General features: G+C 40.2%; 1 protein-coding gene across 1 annotated transcript; it reads left to right on the top strand.

Annotated features, from left to right (window-relative positions):
* Window positions 1-6,764: 6,764 nt before the first annotated feature.
* On the top strand, window positions 6,765-8,323 carry snai1b (snail family zinc finger 1b; the record flags this gene model as incomplete). The annotated part of the gene is made up of 3 exons (XM_079238764.1): window positions 6,765-6,880; window positions 7,262-7,819; window positions 8,142-8,323. The coding sequence occupies exons 1-3, from the start codon at window positions 6,799-6,801 to the stop codon at window positions 8,321-8,323; spliced, it is 822 nt and encodes a 273-aa protein (XP_079094890.1). The 5' UTR covers window positions 6,765-6,798.
* Between the last annotated feature and the right edge of the window lie 8,300 nt (window positions 8,324-16,623).

Genomic DNA, 16,623 nt, shown 5'->3' with positions numbered 1-16,623 from the left:
TTAAGGTACTGTCTCCGAGATCTGACTTTTTTTTGTGTTCAAACACACTTACATATTAGTCTGTCACAATGAAAACATGACTAAGCCATTTGAAAATCTAGTTTGCACTGAATGTTGACAAGACTTGTCCTTTTGATGGCCCTGACAATTTCACTTGCCTTTGAGAAATAACCTCAAATTATTTAGTATGTGACGTAATTTGCCGGTTATCCACTAGACTTGCACCAACTGTTCTGAGAAAGACACCATCTACTCTGCAGATGTTACTTTTAGACAGACTTTATTCATCAACAGAATTTCCCTTGTGGATGAATAAAGTCTGTCTAAGTCTAAGTCTAAGTCTAATGTCAGAAAGCCACGGAACAAGACTTTGGCGCTGACTTAGCAACCATTAACCATTACTGGTCTTCTGTCGCCCCCTTCTGGTCAATCAGAGTTTTTTTCTGCAAATCAGTTCATAAAGTGAACAGTAGGTGGCACTATTTCCCAGTTTGTTCTACTTATTTGAGTCAAACAAAAATGTGGCGTGCTTGGACCACATTGTTGATGAGATATTGGAAATGTTTTTAAAAAAAATATTAAGCCTAATTTAAATTATTGAGTGGAGATTCAGTAGAAAAATAATAGTACTTAAAGATACTGCGATTATGACATAATGGAGTTTTAGATATAAATGGTATTTGAATAAAATATTGTTTTTTGTCATATTAATTCAGCCCGTTTAATTTTCAATGTATGTATAACATGCATATTTTATGTATAATTATTGCTAACAACTGCACTGAGAATATTTATTTAAACTGAAGTATGTTTTTAAAAAAAAAAAAAAATTCAATGACATTTTAAGTCATTGAATTACATTACATATGAATTACATATTGATTACAGCAAGGCTTGTCTATATGAGTGGATTGTGGTGTCTTCCTGCAATCCAGATAAGGGTGGAGTGGACACACAAACACATTTATACACATCTGGGTAAACTCCATTCCTGCTTGCCTGTGTAGGGATGCACGTGTGCAGTATATCTGTGACATAAGAGTTTACAAAAATAAAAGGTGCACAAACACACAGTCTTTCTTAGATTTCCATATAGTGTTAAGAGCCAACATTAAATTTCACCAACTGACATTAAAATAGAAGATGTTTCTATCTGTCAGCTATTAGAGTGTTTGTTCAGTACTGTTTGCTGAGGCCATTCTGTAACATGTGCAACAAGGAGTGCTGATAATTGTCACTTGCTAATAGATCTGTAGAAACCATACGTAGATTTGGTGAGTTGCTTTACTCATACACTTTCTTACCCTTTAACAGTAAAAGAAAAGGAAATGTGACCTAACCTTTGATGCTGTTTCAGCTGTGAAAGATAGTAATGTACATTTTAACGGGATGTTATCTCTGGTCTATTTACTTTTATGCCAGCAACTTTTTACATTTAGAATATATATATATATATATATATATATATATATATATATATATATATATATATATATATATATATATCTAAACAAATGTTTCAGCATTGCAAAAACATAAAAAATAAAAAACACTGTGGGGTCATTTATTGCTATTAACATGATCTTTCACTTAATCTCACATGTGAGCTATGTCCTCATAATGGAACACACTAAAACGTGTGTTTGTGAAAGTGGAGGGACTTGAGAGAATGTGCACAAACTACAGAGCATGTGTAGGAGTGTTTTTGTCCATAAGACTGTCTTTGCATTCCTCTGGGATAATCTTATCTTCCTCCTGGTGGACCAGTGGACCTCTGAACTGTAATTCAACACTCACACACAAACACATCACAGTCTGCATGTAAAAACAAGAAAACATCCATGCAGTAGTGAAAATGTTTGAAAACCTGGTTTCCGTTACAAATAACCTCTAAGTCTTTTAAAACTGGTTTTTAAATGAGTTGAATGCCACACTATACCCAAATAAGACGCTGGCCCATCAGGGAGGTAAGAAAATAAATACATGCACTAACTTTGCACTTACAATTTGGAGGGAGCACATTTGTCAAAGGCTACTAATCCCAGCATCTTTTTCTTTCAGATCAGCACTTCCGGAGATCTGCTATAACCTTTGAATCATCACAAATACAAAGAGGACTTGAATAGCCTACTTGGTGGTGCTGCTGTGCTTCAGAATTGGGTGAAGTAACAACCTGCATAAACACTATATGTAAATGCACCCAAGTGGCCATTACCTGCCATATGAATAGAGTGAATAAAAACAATGCACCTGACTGTTCAAAAGCTATCAGTGGCTTTTTAAAATGTAAAACTTTGCCAGAATTGAGCAGTAATACTAGTTTGTTTGTGAGGATGCTACTTCTCATCAGATTAGTTGTTCTGTCATTTGCCATACATGACATACTGTAGGAATAAATCCATTCATGGAAATTTTCTCTGGAGGTACAAAAAGCTTGATGTGATCTCCTCCATTTGCAGTTCTTGAACATAACTGTAAACATTTCCAAACAATTTGTTATATCAATTTTATTTCTGTGGATTACCTAATTGGTTTGTCTAGTCTTGGGGAATGAGTAAAAACTCACAAAATATTATCAAAATGAATTATCTCTATAAACACCATAATGTTAGTAATAGTTGTCTTCTAGGTGAAGTTCAGAAAATCTGATTTAAAATACAACAAACCAAAGTGGAAACCAGAGCAGGGTTAGGAGTTCTTTAAGCTTTACAAGGTATTTATATAATCTAGATACAGTATCAAGTCTCTCCAGGTTTTCTAAAAAAGAGGAAAATGTTGACTGAGTTTATCATAACTGAGTCACTTGGCTGGAATTGAGACATTATTCATCAGGCTGAAAGCTGCAAGTAAAAAGTGTTATGGTGGCGTGAGGTCCTGGTCCTGATGGAGCGGTACCTTCTGTCAAAGATACTCGTCCTGTGTCCAAGATGAATGGAATTAGCTGTAATCCCTGGCCATGGTTGCAGTAAACCAGACTGGTATGGAGAAGGTGAAGATGGATTCAATGATGGCTGTATAGACGTTCACCATCAGCTTTACTGGGAGGTGAAACTCATAATGTTGCAGATGATGGACTGGGCCCACTATAATCTCCACTGTCCTGAGGGCGTTGAGCTCTAGGTTGTTCATGCTGCATCAGGACACCATATGGTTTGTCAAACTCCTGCAGGCTGACTCATCCCTATGGCGATAAAGGCCAGTGAAGGTGGCGTCATCAGCACGCTCAGCAAACTTCTTCAGTAGCTACAGTCACTGAATCTTGGAAACAAAATCTGATGCAAAAGCATCTCTTATAGAGCACTTACTCCAGACACTGGAGCTGAAAACCACTGCAGGTGCATTTAATACTATTTCTTTGAAAACTCTGCATCAGTTTTCAAAGACACCTTTGACACCTGTGTGACAGTATGAGTAAAACATCTTGAGCTACTTGAGTTATGTGTTCAAACTGTGAAAAATGCCATGATCAATCAAAAACTGAAAGATATTTCTATATAATTAATATAAATTCTAATCGCAGTTCTAATTGATACTGAAAATTAATGTAAATAAAATATAGCCTTTCTGTTAAAATTCAGTTTGTACTGATGCATTACACTTCTGCTACTCTTCCAGATTAGCAAGTGGACAGGACTTTGCCACCAATCATCCCACTACAGATATCAAATTTGCAATAAAACTACCTTTATCCTTCCCTTTTAACATTTAAACATATAGGTGTTTATTGGAATTGAAAAAATACAATTTATTAACAAGTAAAGTATCCAATTAAATTTATTTGTTCCATATGTAGTGCATGTGTCCGTGTTGGAAAAAAGACTCCAAATACATTTCACAGACTGAAAAACACCTGATTTTGATTTCATTCTCAAATTAAATGCCACAGACAGACAATCCCATACTTTTGCTTCTCATATAGTTAATTTTGAAAGTTAATTTTGAAAGTTTTTGGAGAGCAACACAAGATTTGTTCAGCAGAATCACGGCAGTAACAGAATTTGTGAGAGCTGTAACTTCAGCTCCCCCACTGATGCCTCCTGCAACAAACTGGAGGAAATCAGTAAGGAGACTCCCAGCAAAAGAATAAGGTGTAGTGACCTCATCAACACTGAATATAGGGAGGTTTCAGTGGATGTTTCCTTCAGCAGAGACAAGACCATGGATGCTACGTCCAGCACAGAGAGGAGGTGCCGCATCAACTATTCTTTCAATGAGGCCTGGAATTCAGAGATCAGAAACGTTCAGATTTTTTTAAACAAATCTGTTTATTTTCCTTAAATGTTGCCTGTATTATGTCTTTTCAAGAATGACTCTGTAAAATGTTTTACATATGTCAGATTTGGCTCTCAAGAGCCACAGAACTGCAAGTTTTAGATCTTTTCATGTCTCAACACACCTGATTCGAATAAATGAGTCAATGAACAGAACATGATTAGGTGTTAGATTCATTCAGTTTATTTCAGATGTGTTAGCAGGGAAATATCTAAAACCTGCAGAACTGCGGCTCTGGAGAACCAAACTTGGCTGCCCCTGGGCTGGACACGATTTCCGTCATCTTTTGTTGGTACCAAATATAGAAGCATTCTCAGAAATACAATGAAAACATAACCCTGCTATACTGGTATGTATGTTTGTGCTTTTTCTCTGTGTACATTTGTGGTTTTTCTTGTTTCTAGCTGACCATGAATGCAGTTTCACAGAATAGCTCATTTTAATTGGTGGTCAGTTTTTTTTTTCCAACTAAAATCCATTCATGGGTTAAAAAAAAAAGACTATATGATCTGCTCCAGATATTCACATTGTTCTGATTTGTTGCCAGTCTCAGTAAATATTCACCAGTTGTTAGACAGCATCCCCCAGTGGCAGTATTGTGCGGCACTGTTGGTGGACAAAGCAATCCTCTGTGGGAACAACACCTGGGTACCTGGGATCACAGAACAGAGAACATCTGTTCTTTGCAGAAAAATCTTAATGTCTTCATGTCCTCAGTGTGTTATGGGGTCACTCCAACCTGTTGTAACACAAGTTGTCTGCAGTCTGCGCTACAGACAGACTGCTCTTCCCTGAAGAGCAAATTCAGCAGTGTGTAATCAGCTGTTTTCACTCTTACTGACTGTGTTGAGACCTAGTGATGTCAGGTGGGTGTTATCATTTCTGCATTTTGTGTGGGGATATTAAGGGTGGAAACAGAAACACACACACAGATAGAACACACATTTCTTCTCATGTCAGAAAAGGTTCAGAATCATCCACAACAGCAGAAGCAGATTACTTTCACGTGTGTCTTTGCTATTTGCCTTTTGTTTTTACTGCTGTCTTGCCCTCGTGACCCTTAGTCTACGTGGCGTCAGCGCCAACAAGCCCTCTAACGATGTGTGAACTTTTGGGCATTCCGCGACAATGGCGCCTTTAGACAGGTGCATATAGTCCTATCACCCAGCAGCATTCACAGTGATGAGTATCTGAGTCACGTTGCCATGCTAAACAGCACCACTGCAGACTGGGACATTCCTGTCTGATGGCTGGCACCTGATGTTCACACCAGCTGGGTCTGAGCATCATCATAATTAATTTAGAAGCAGGTTACATGAAAAGGTACGGTTTTTATTTATTGCAAGATTCATTGTAGGCTACAAACAATAACAGGATATTTTAAAAAGCATTATTTATATTATATATTTTGTAGTGGTCAGATTTGAATTTGTGTCGCTACTAAGTTGCCCCATTTTTAAACATCAGACAAGACATTACGTCATGCTAATTTCCTGTCGGAGTGGCTGCATTTCACGTCACCTTAAGGCTTTTAAATCATTATTTTGTTCCAGACGGCTCATTTGATTTGACCTCCTTCCATGCTGGGAGCGAGTTGGAGAACAGTGTCACTTTTATTTAGACTTCTTCCCCGCAGAGAGGAGAGATGCAGTCAGGATGAACAGAGAATTTAGTTCTTTAGGGGCTGAATAAGTCATTTGTCTCGTCACGAAAACCCACTTCTTCTTCACATCAGGGTCTTTTAAAACCCGACCTACTATTTACGCATATTTGTATTGAGTAGAAAATTCACTTAAACTAGTATGCACAGTGTGAAGTCTTATCCGACTCTATTATTGCTGAGAAAAGAAAAAGTGATCGTTCAGACTTCCTCTCTTAATGCCATTTTCTTTGTTGTATTTCTTTCTTTTTCTTTTTTTTGTTAGATAACACACCACCTATCAGAGCTTATTTGCAGCATGAGACGGCAGAGGACGCCCCTTCTTATTGAAGCAAGTTCTAATGGTGTTTAGTTTGTAATTGAAGTATGTGAAGATCTGTTTGGTGTGGCCGCTACACAATCAGCTTCTCGCCTTGAGCAAAACTTTAAAAATAAATAAAATACATGATTAAATATATATTTTACCGCTTAAATTCAAAAGTGGTTGTAGAAAAGAGAGGCATAAGAGCCATGAAATGTACAATTAGGTGTGCGCTTTGCAACAGCTTTTGGCACATTTGGCACCTGTGGTGAGAGGGGATGGTTGCGGCTTGAGGCGCGGGGTGTGTCTTTGGGCGGAGATCTGCCCACCCACCCCGCTTCTTCTCCCCGCTATATGAGGAGACAACTTTTACAGGATGGTTCAATAACGTAGGTTGTTTTTTGCGCTTTAAAGTATTTTGTCCATCTGATTGAAGCCCGCAGTTTTAGCAGACGGTTTTGGATAAGAACGTAGTCGGTCTTGGAAATAAGTTGTTTCTTTTTTGTTTGTTTGTTCTTTTTGTGTGCATGTGTGTGTGTTTTTAAAAAAGAAATCTGAACTCATCATGCCGAGATCATTTCTTGTCAAAAAGTATTTTTCCAGTAGGAAACCTCATTACAGGGAGAGTCAACTTGAGAGCCAAACTGGTAAGATTGTGTGTGTTGTTGTTGTTTTTTTATTTTTTTCTTTTAATTTAATTTAAAAAAAAAAAAAACACATTTAGATATATTTGTGATTTTATTTTACATGCATAGTGAACCAGTCAGGATTGCTTCATCAAATGACCCACAGACATGTTGCAGATCCATGTGGCAGATGTGACCACACTCTTCTTTAAAGCTGCTTCCATAAAGAAAGTGTGTCTATTCACTTAGAGAATGTGTTGATGAGAAAGCTTGATGGCCAGGCGTGTGATTGAATACAGGCTGTAACGTGATACCAAGAATGAAAACAAGTTTACTTCTTCATTAGATTATCTCTTAATTTGACTGAAAAGCCACCTGACTTCATTTCCTCTCTATTGCCAGCTTTTGTCCCTGAAAGCTTTCCTCGGGCTGAACTTCCAACACAGAACATCCGCTCTGCACTAACATGCCAACCCACTGCCCCATTTTTCACCAACACTGACACCCTGCCTGCACCGCTTTCCCCTGTCACCCCAGTGTCTCTGCCTCCTTCACCACTGGGCCCTCTGGACCTCAGCAGCTCTCCCTCAAGCAGCAGCAGTGGTGATGAAGAAGAGGATGGAGGGCGTACCTCAGATCCCCCCAGCCCAGATGTAATCCAGCACATCTACCATTGTCTGCACTGCAGTAAGCGTTTCTCAAACCTCTCAGCTCTCTCCCATCATCAGCTGTCCCACCATCAGATTCCCCCTCATGTCCCAGCACAGCAGACAACCTCCCTGCCCTCAGAGGTTTCTTCCCGTCCAGCCTTTCACTGTAAACACTGTCCCAAGGAGTACACCAGCTTAGGAGCCCTCAAGATGCACATTCGCTCACACACTTTGCCATGTGTGTGCCCCACTTGCGGCAAGGCTTTCTCCAGGCCGTGGCTCCTCAGAGGACACATTCGCACGCACACAGGTAAATTTTAACAGTCTTATGTCAGAGTATTGATTTCCACACTCTTGGCTCGTTAATATAACAGCTGCTTGCACCTTGTGCTCATTGATATTCATTGATGTGGGGTTAGAACAAATGTTATTGCTCAGCAGGACACAATCTAATCTAAGCCTCACAGTTGCTCTGCATGAAAAAAGACAGCCTGCAAGTTAGGGTGTTCCTGCTCTTTTGTTGCTTATCTGTAGATCATTTGAAAAACAATGACCAGAAGACAAACATTTTGGCCTCTTTATATGTTAAGTGATTTGCTGGTGTTGACAATTTTCTTTTTTTTCCCAACAAGGTGAGCGTCCCTTTGCTTGTCAACACTGTAACCGGGCCTTTGCTGATCGCTCCAACCTGCGAGCCCACCTGCAGACTCACTCTGAGGTGAAGAAGTACCAGTGCGGCTCATGTTCACGGACCTTCAGTCGCATGTCCCTGCTTCACAAACATGCCGCCTCAGCATGCTGTCCTGCCTCATAGACTCACATTCCCTGGACTGCTGCTTGTGATCCAGTTGGAACTGCTTGTTTATTCTATCCCCTCTGATAAGAGCAGAGTTTTGGGAGATAATGACACTAAATTTGCAGCTCTGCTCTTCCGAAGTAATCTTTTAAGTGCCTTAACTTCTTAATTCAGTTTGATAAAATGATGGTCACGTTGATATTTTCAGCTTCTTCCTGTAAACTGCATGTGTGTGTGATTTGATGGCAGCTGGACATGCAGCTAATTCCCAGGAAACTCCCATTGGTGCCGGCCGGTCCGGGACTCTGGCCACTTTGCAGCTGCTTGGGTGTGTTTGTGTGTATGTGGGGATGTCATTCCTCACTATACTATACATACATGATGTGTGGGTGTTGAGACAGCTGTCTGTGCATGGTGCACCGTGGAGGCAGGGCGCTGAGAGACGTGTTAGCTGCGACCTCGATGACAGGTGACACACACACTCCTCTGGTTGCCCCTCCTCATGGCACAGACACTCGTGTGTTCTCAGACATAAAACGTCCACTTGAGCTTGACCAAAGAACACATATTGCCTTCGCTGATATTTGTCTTTTTAGAGTCTAAATTACATTTGAACATGCTTTTTTTTTTTTTGTAAAAGTTTGCATCTGCTGTTTTTATGAAACACTTTGTTGAACATGCTTTCAAAACGATGTACTGTATTTTTCCTGCCATTTGTAAATAAAAGCATTGCTAAAAAAAATAGAAGCTTGTTTTTCATGTGCTTTCAATGTTGAGTTGTCTTTCAACAGGCATTGTATTGATGTACAAAGTTCATTAGGACTGGCATGACAGTTATTGAATGGGAAGATAGAGCTGTGCACTGTTGTATGGGTTGATGTGTGTTAGGGTTAGTGGGGATAGGTTTGTATGATGTTGAGTGATAAGGGGAACACCTGCACACACCTGCCAGGGTGTCAGGACACATGGATAATAAATGCCGAAGAGGAAAGGGAGGGAGGAAACGCGGGTGGAGTGAAGGTGAGGGTAATGGAGGCAGGAAACCAAATGGGAGGAAGATGTTGACCAAGAAAAAGGCCAATAATGCAAGTTTTGCAGAGGAAAGTGAGTGTGAAATTAGTGTGAAAGTGCCACCGACCCATTTCCTGCAGTAGGAGTGACCCCAGACTGGTAGGAAACTCCTCTCAAGACCAACAAATAATGCATCCAGCCTGTCCAGTCTGCATGCATAATGGTGAAACTCAATTAAATTTTTGAGCTCTCATTCAAATGAGCTCAACATCTCGGGTGCACATATGGAAGCAATGTCTCCAATCCCCACTGTCCCCCTGACCCACACTTACACACTGACGCCAGCATGTCTTAGTGAGGTAACATAGTGTTTCCTCCAATAGCTTTCTGTCTTGAGAACTGTGGCAATGCACATGTGTGTGTGTGAGGGGGGTTTGAGGAGGTACTCAAAAAGCTGGAGATCAGATTGCATGACTTAGCTTGCCCAATGTAAACAGCACCCCACAGGGTGCACACATGCAAACACAGATCTACTGAATGAAGAAGCTGACTTTGATCAGGGGGGATTTTTCATTTGTGCCTACTTCTTGAGGCTCTTGTTAAATGAGAGATGAGTTGTTTCAGCTTCTGCACGCCTACACAGGTAATGAGTCATTAGGCCTGAACTCCCCTTGAATGCTGTCAGTGACACATTTGGTAGTCACAAAGACATGAAACATGTCAAATAATGTTATGAAGGTAAATAATATCCATTTTTTCACCCTTGGGATATTTAAACTCTGCATTCACAATTTGCCTCTAAATAGTGTGATTTCTTAGATGCCTTGGCCATTTTGAAATTCAACGCTGACATCTCGCTGAGGGGACATTTTTCTGGTTTACAGTGTGTAGGAGGCAGTCCATCACTCTATAGCTGTGAGGCAATGAGATCACTCGGCCTGTCACCTTTCTTTTTCAGTTTGTGTTGGTATCATATTGGTCCCCTCAAAGTATTTTAATGTTCACAGTGTCATGCATGCACCCCCTGACTAATTTGACATTCCTGAGCCATTAGTGACAGACATACAATACCGCCATCTAACAGAGAGGGGGCTGTTTTTGTCTGCGGTCACTGCAGTTTACTTATGAATTAAAGTAATAATTATGCAAGCTGAACCCGAAGTTTCTTTCCTCTGCTGCTCCAGTTAAAGTGCATATAATGTAATGTATAATGTAATGTTTAAGACACAGGAAGCGGCTGATCAGGATTGTACAAACACAAACCCGTCCAAACAGGCACTGACACAAAGCTCTGGGTGCAGCTACAATTTTTTGTTCATACATTGCTGCATGAGTGTGTTAAGGGTTGCAATCTCTCTGGTGGGGTTCACTGTGATCCAAACTATGGAGAGGAGAGTGTGTTGTTGAAATCAAAACTGTCAGGGATTGCAGAGTTGATTCACTGGGGGATCAGATTCAAGCCAGGAGGGTTAAGTCACTGGGTTAAAGTTTCAAACCCTCTTACAAGCTGCAGAGCTCTTACACAATTGCCCAAAGCCTCAGTGCCAACATCCTCCAGTGGAGCTGTCTCAGTGGAATCTCCTCCAGCTTTGTTCTTTAAAAAAAAAAAGTTTCAGATTCGCTTCAGCCTCCACTGCCTTCCAGTAAAAAAACATTAGAAAGCTAATATGGACAAACTAGTGGACTGAGGTTTGGTGGGGAGGGTGAATTAAGGATAATGGGAGGAGGAATGAAACAAGAGAGAAGAGACTGGACATTGGAGGAAGAAGTGGGTGGGTGACTTGGTGGGTGTCTACAGAAGAATGAGTGTTTCTGTTTGCAGGCCATTAATCAAATCAGTAGGGAGTTGAATTTACTGAGGAATGCCACATGTTGCAATGCAGACTTGATCAATGACATGTGCTGTGAGGGCAGTGAGATATGCTCACTCTAGATGTTTCACTAACAATCAATGTGCAAAACATCTGCTTATCAAGGCACTGTGTCAGGAAAAAGGAGATACTGTTTGTTAAAACAGGAGCTTGCAACACTGCTGATTGCTCCCTTTAAAAATGTTCATCATCATCAAAACCCCCAGGAATGTACATTACTGTGTGGCACGTGCACACAAAGTGCTCAGATCTCTCCACAAAAACCAGTTATACCCAAGGACAGGATATGGGCTTTGAGAGGGAGTACACGCCATTTCCTGCCCACCTCCGCACTCCTGCTGTCCCCATCAATAGTGTGCATGTGTGTGACATTGTTATGTGGCTGGTGCTTTTCTCTTAAACACAGAGCTTCTGTCCCACAGGGTCAGAGGGTAGAAGATGAACCATAAAGGGACACGAGGGTAAATAAATGAGAGACTTTGTCTGCAGCAGATGTTTTTAAATTTGTTGATCCCAGATCCCAACTTTGGGATTCAGTGAAATGGTGATCCCAACTTTCCTACATACTGTAAGCATGCACTGGGCTGAGAAATAATATATATATATATATATATATATATATATATATATATATATATATATATATATATATATAATTTCTCAGCCCAGTATGTATATATATAACTGGTGGTCAGTGGTTCGAGTCGGGCTCCTCTATTCTGCTGCAGCCCTGAGGAGGATTGTTCTCTGATGGCTGGTCCTAAGCCTAAATACAGAGGGTTGCATCTGAAAGGGTAAAACAGCGTAAAAAATGTGCCAATTCATCCGAGCAATGATTCGTTGTGGCGACCCCTTCAAAGGGACAAGCTGAAAGGGTAACAACAACAATAAACTCTCAGCCTGTTTTCCTGTCTCTCTTCACAGTTTAAATTGACCAGTTAATACCCAGAAAATAAGTGTTTCCTTCTGTAGGTCTGACATTGTCTGAAATAGGTCAGTGTGAAATGAAAAGCTGTTGGTCTATTACAAGGGGTTAATTTCAAAATCTTACACATTTTTATTGTACTGTCACCAGTTATGCATAGGATTTAGATGATTTTCACATTATGTTATGTTTTGTTCTGTTACACAGTGAGCTGATTTGGAGACACATATTTGCTGGTGATCTATGTCAACATTCATCAGAATACATCTCAGATTCTGTTGCTGCAGTGTCCTGCCATCTGTTACAGTTATTGTTTATACAACTAAAAGTATACAATGCAAATGAAAAGAAAAACAACCTATTTACCTGGGGTGAAACATTCAGGAAATGTGGTTTATGTCGTGATCAATGAAGCTATTTTATCATCACAAATTTTTAGCACAAGTATTTTGGCATCGGAGTTCCAAGCTGTTTGGTGTGAGTTTTATTCCCACTTCCCAATTTTCAGATTTACTCAAGCACTGATGAGCGCATGTTGAAGCACCTTTATAACTTTATCACTCAGAAGGAAGCCCGCATAACTATATGTTAATGGTGATCAGTTAGATTAGTGCTCTCTTGCACATGTTGAAAAGAATTGCAAGGGAAGCCATTAATTATTTCAGATCTGAACCAACTAGGAGTAAATCTGGTGCAAATCAGGGAGCATCAGGCCTGATTGCATAAACCATTCACAAACAAAGTTTTGGCAGAGGCCAGCAAGTCGTGACAAGGGACAATAGAGTATTAACAGAAAGTGAAGGATGGAGAAGACATTCAATCTTTTATACCTAGAAGAGGTTTAAAAAAAACAAAAAACTAGAGCATAATGGTGAATTACCAGAGGAAGAATGAGAGAGGTGATTCTGAGTTTTAGTTTGACTCCTCGAAGAGTCCTTATTACTCTTGGCAGCAGCTGAGGGCAGTCTCCAGAGCTTTTTGCTCGATTTTTTCCTCTCTTCTCTCACCTCATGTTGTGTCATTCTTTCTACCCCCCACTTTTTTTTTAACCACAGGTATTCAGGTATTTGCCTCCAGGGTGCCGCTGGTACTGCTGAGAAGTGCAAGGTGCACTTTTGTCCTCTTGTCAGGGCCTGTGTGGGCCTAGGGGGAGCAGCAACCGAAGGACCAGGACAGTCCTATTGTCCTCAAGCATTCCACTCAAGATACGGTAAGGAGTGAGGGAGGAGTTGCGGAGGAGAGGGGGGGGCAGAACAGGCTTTGAGAGGGGATCTAGAGGTTGTGTTGTGAGAGCACAGATTGCCTTCCCTCTCCTCCCACCGTCTTGTCCCATCCTATCCTGTCCCTCGAGGAGCTGCAGGGCAAGCAAATGCACCTGCCTGAAATCCACACCCGGGGCCAGACGCATATCTCCCCCATCTCCATGGTTTTACAGAAACACTGCATGTGCCACACACACTGGTATCCACTTACACTCCTCACAGGGGGATACAGTTATGTTGTATACATCAGGAAACGTAATGTTAACTTTATTCAGTTATTTCTTTTTTATAAGAGATTATTCAAAATGTATTCAAAAGAGTTTGGAGCTGTCAGATACTTGGTAGTTAAAAAAATTTCTCTGGCTCTTACAGTATGGAAAATTTCTGAAACATTTTCTTGACTCCAGAGTTGAAAAACATATGATTATTTGCAAAGAAAGCAAAAGCCTGGAGACTTAGTTTAAAAAATCTGAAAAAATATTTTGAGATTGAAAGACATGAGATCTCAGTAGCCCGTTCATGTCTGCTCGAAGCAACATTAGCTGTTGGCTGTATATAGAATAGGCATTTCTGAATCTGCTGCATTATCAAATGAACATTTTATTGTCTCAACATGATAACGGTCTTGCTGAGTTTATTTGTTCTATCTCTGTCATCAAAAGAAGCACAGCAACTAAATTTATGCAGGGATGCACAAAAAATCTTTCATTCTGATTGGTTGAAGACAAATACAAAAGTTGCTTTCTTCATGCTGATGAAAACCTAAATAGAAGCCATTTTTTGATATGCCGTTGAACCTTTGGGAGTAATTTTCCATAGGAAGTTATCAGTGCCTCCCATAGCTGTGCAGGCACTGCTGATCAGTTCATGTGCCCTCTCATCATTTGCATTGTGAACACCTTATTCTGCAGCAGAGCTGAGTTAACTGTTTTCTTTGGTGTACCGAGAATCATGCTTGCCTTGTTTTGACTTCCAGAGCATGAGAGGGTAGATGGTCTAATGTTGCATGTAAGAACACATGGCCAGGCTGATGTGCAAGAGTGTGCGTGAGTGTGTAACTGGACCCTCTTGTGCAACCGTGGACAGGTGTGTCACCACCTGACCACACCCCCAGGCCACACGGCACCTCCTGTCCTTAACACCTGTCCCCTGTCTGTGAAAAGACCTGTGCACCTCTCCTCTTTCTTCACCCTAACAGACAGGCTGAAGTTTGTGTGGGAGGACGGCAGGTTGCTGAGCTGTGACTGTGTGTGTGTGTGTGTGTGTGTGTGTGTGTGTGGGTGGGGTGGGGGGGGTGCCAGTTTGTCTTGAGAATCGATGCAGCTGTCCCTCTGAAACTAGAACTCCATTGAAGGATCCAGCTATGCCCGCTCAGTGACATCGCTGCAAGCTGTCGGAAAGCTGCTCCAGACCTTTATGTCTCTGGAAACAACAGATGGCAACGAATCAAAACATATTTTCAGCAAACAGCAAAATACCTTTTGTTTCAAAGCTTTCATTATCACTTCCATTAAAAACAATAACTTAAATGAACCTAAATGCAGATGTGCAGACAGATATCACAAAATACATCCTGAAATAAGTGATTAACAACTTAAATTATTTTCCCTTATTTTATTATCCAAAGTAGTTACATGAGGAAAAATCAGGATAGCTTAAAATTCTTCACCTGAAGCATGTTATTTTCTTGATTTATCAGTTCTACTCATTTAATAAGCATTGAAAGGTTATATTGTGTCTTACACTGATTTAAAGAATCTGTGTTGTTATGACCTAAAGCACTCCAAGTTGACCTGTGGCAAAGTTTTTATTTGCAATCGAGAACACATGCTCATATTTTGCTGGAGCAGCTTTTGCTTTGAACATGGCAGAAGTCTTGAAAGGCTTCTGCAAAGTCACAAGATTTATGTTCATCCAGAGTTGTATTATATTTCAACATGATCTTGTCTTGATGATTGGAGAGTCTGACCACTGTGCAAAGCCTTCTCCAGCACATCCCAAAGATTCTCAATGACACGCAGGTCTGGACTCTGTGGGGCCCAATACATGTCTAAAAATTATGTCTCATTGTGACCTTATCATCCTACCTGAACCACTTTTTCACGATCCTGGCATTGTCATCCTGCAATATGCCCATGATATCAGCTAAGAAAAAAATCCAGTGATGGAATAATCTGGTTGTTCAGAATATTCATGTAGTCAGCTGACTTCACTCTTTGATTTGAGCACATCATTTTGTGGAACCGAGATGTGATCGACTTACCAAACTGTTTGAGTTCCATTGACATTGTGTGAGTGGAAATGTTATTACCGTCACTCTTAAACATAGTCCTGAGTTCCATTTTTCTTTTATTTGATTTCATCAAACTTTCAGGTGATTGCTGATCATCATTATTCAGGATATTTTTCCAACCACATTTCTTACTGGAAAATGATGGCTTCCCACCATCTATCCAGTTTTTAATGTGGCAATGAAGTTCTTGACTTATTTTTTAGTATTTCATTCAATCTCCTTGGATGTTTTCTCTGTTGATACATGGTAATGATTGGCTTCTCTTAAATAGACTAACATCTTTTCCACATGTCTCTTTCCATATAGTTGTTTAAGCAATTAAAAGCTACTTGTTTGAATTACGTGATGTTAAATAATTTGTTGCCATCTGAAAGATAATTATCCTATTCAGTAATTATCCAATAGGAAGCTCATACCTATTTGCTTAGTTAAATCCAGGTGGCAACCTTTTTTGGCCAGGCAGTGTATCTTAACTTGTGATTTGTGCTCGGGAATATTACTTCAACTGATAAAAATGATTGACAGCCTTGATAAATAGGAACCATGTTACTAAAAAATTAATTTTCCTTTAAGTGTATTTGTGTATGTTTATCTTTATTCAAGAGAGAGTCAGAGCGAAAGGGAGGGAGAGTTCAAAGCAGCCTGAAGGCCATTGTAAATTCCTAGCTGGCTAAACCAAAGACATTCTTCTCTGCTGTTTTTCTTTCTAATCTCTATGCTCAGATTACCAGCTAGAGGGCCTGAACAGATGAGAGGAAAACATGGAGGCATGCAAGTGCCAAAACATGCACCAACAATAATGTAAGCCACATTCACAGTCAAATGACAAACTTTAAGTCACACCACTGGTTCCTGCACACTGATGGAAGATATCAGAACAATCTGATACATTTTTACAGAATAAAGCAAGATTTATTCAAACAAAAAACAAAATAAAAACTCACCAACATACTGAA

This window comes from Telmatherina bonti (assembly GCF_933228915.1).
Source record: "Telmatherina bonti genome assembly, chromosome: 4".
Taxonomy (NCBI): Eukaryota; Metazoa; Chordata; class Actinopteri; order Atheriniformes; family Telmatherinidae; genus Telmatherina; species Telmatherina bonti.
The sequence above is the reverse complement of the archived record's forward strand: the minus strand, read 5'-3'. Positions and strand labels throughout refer to the sequence as shown.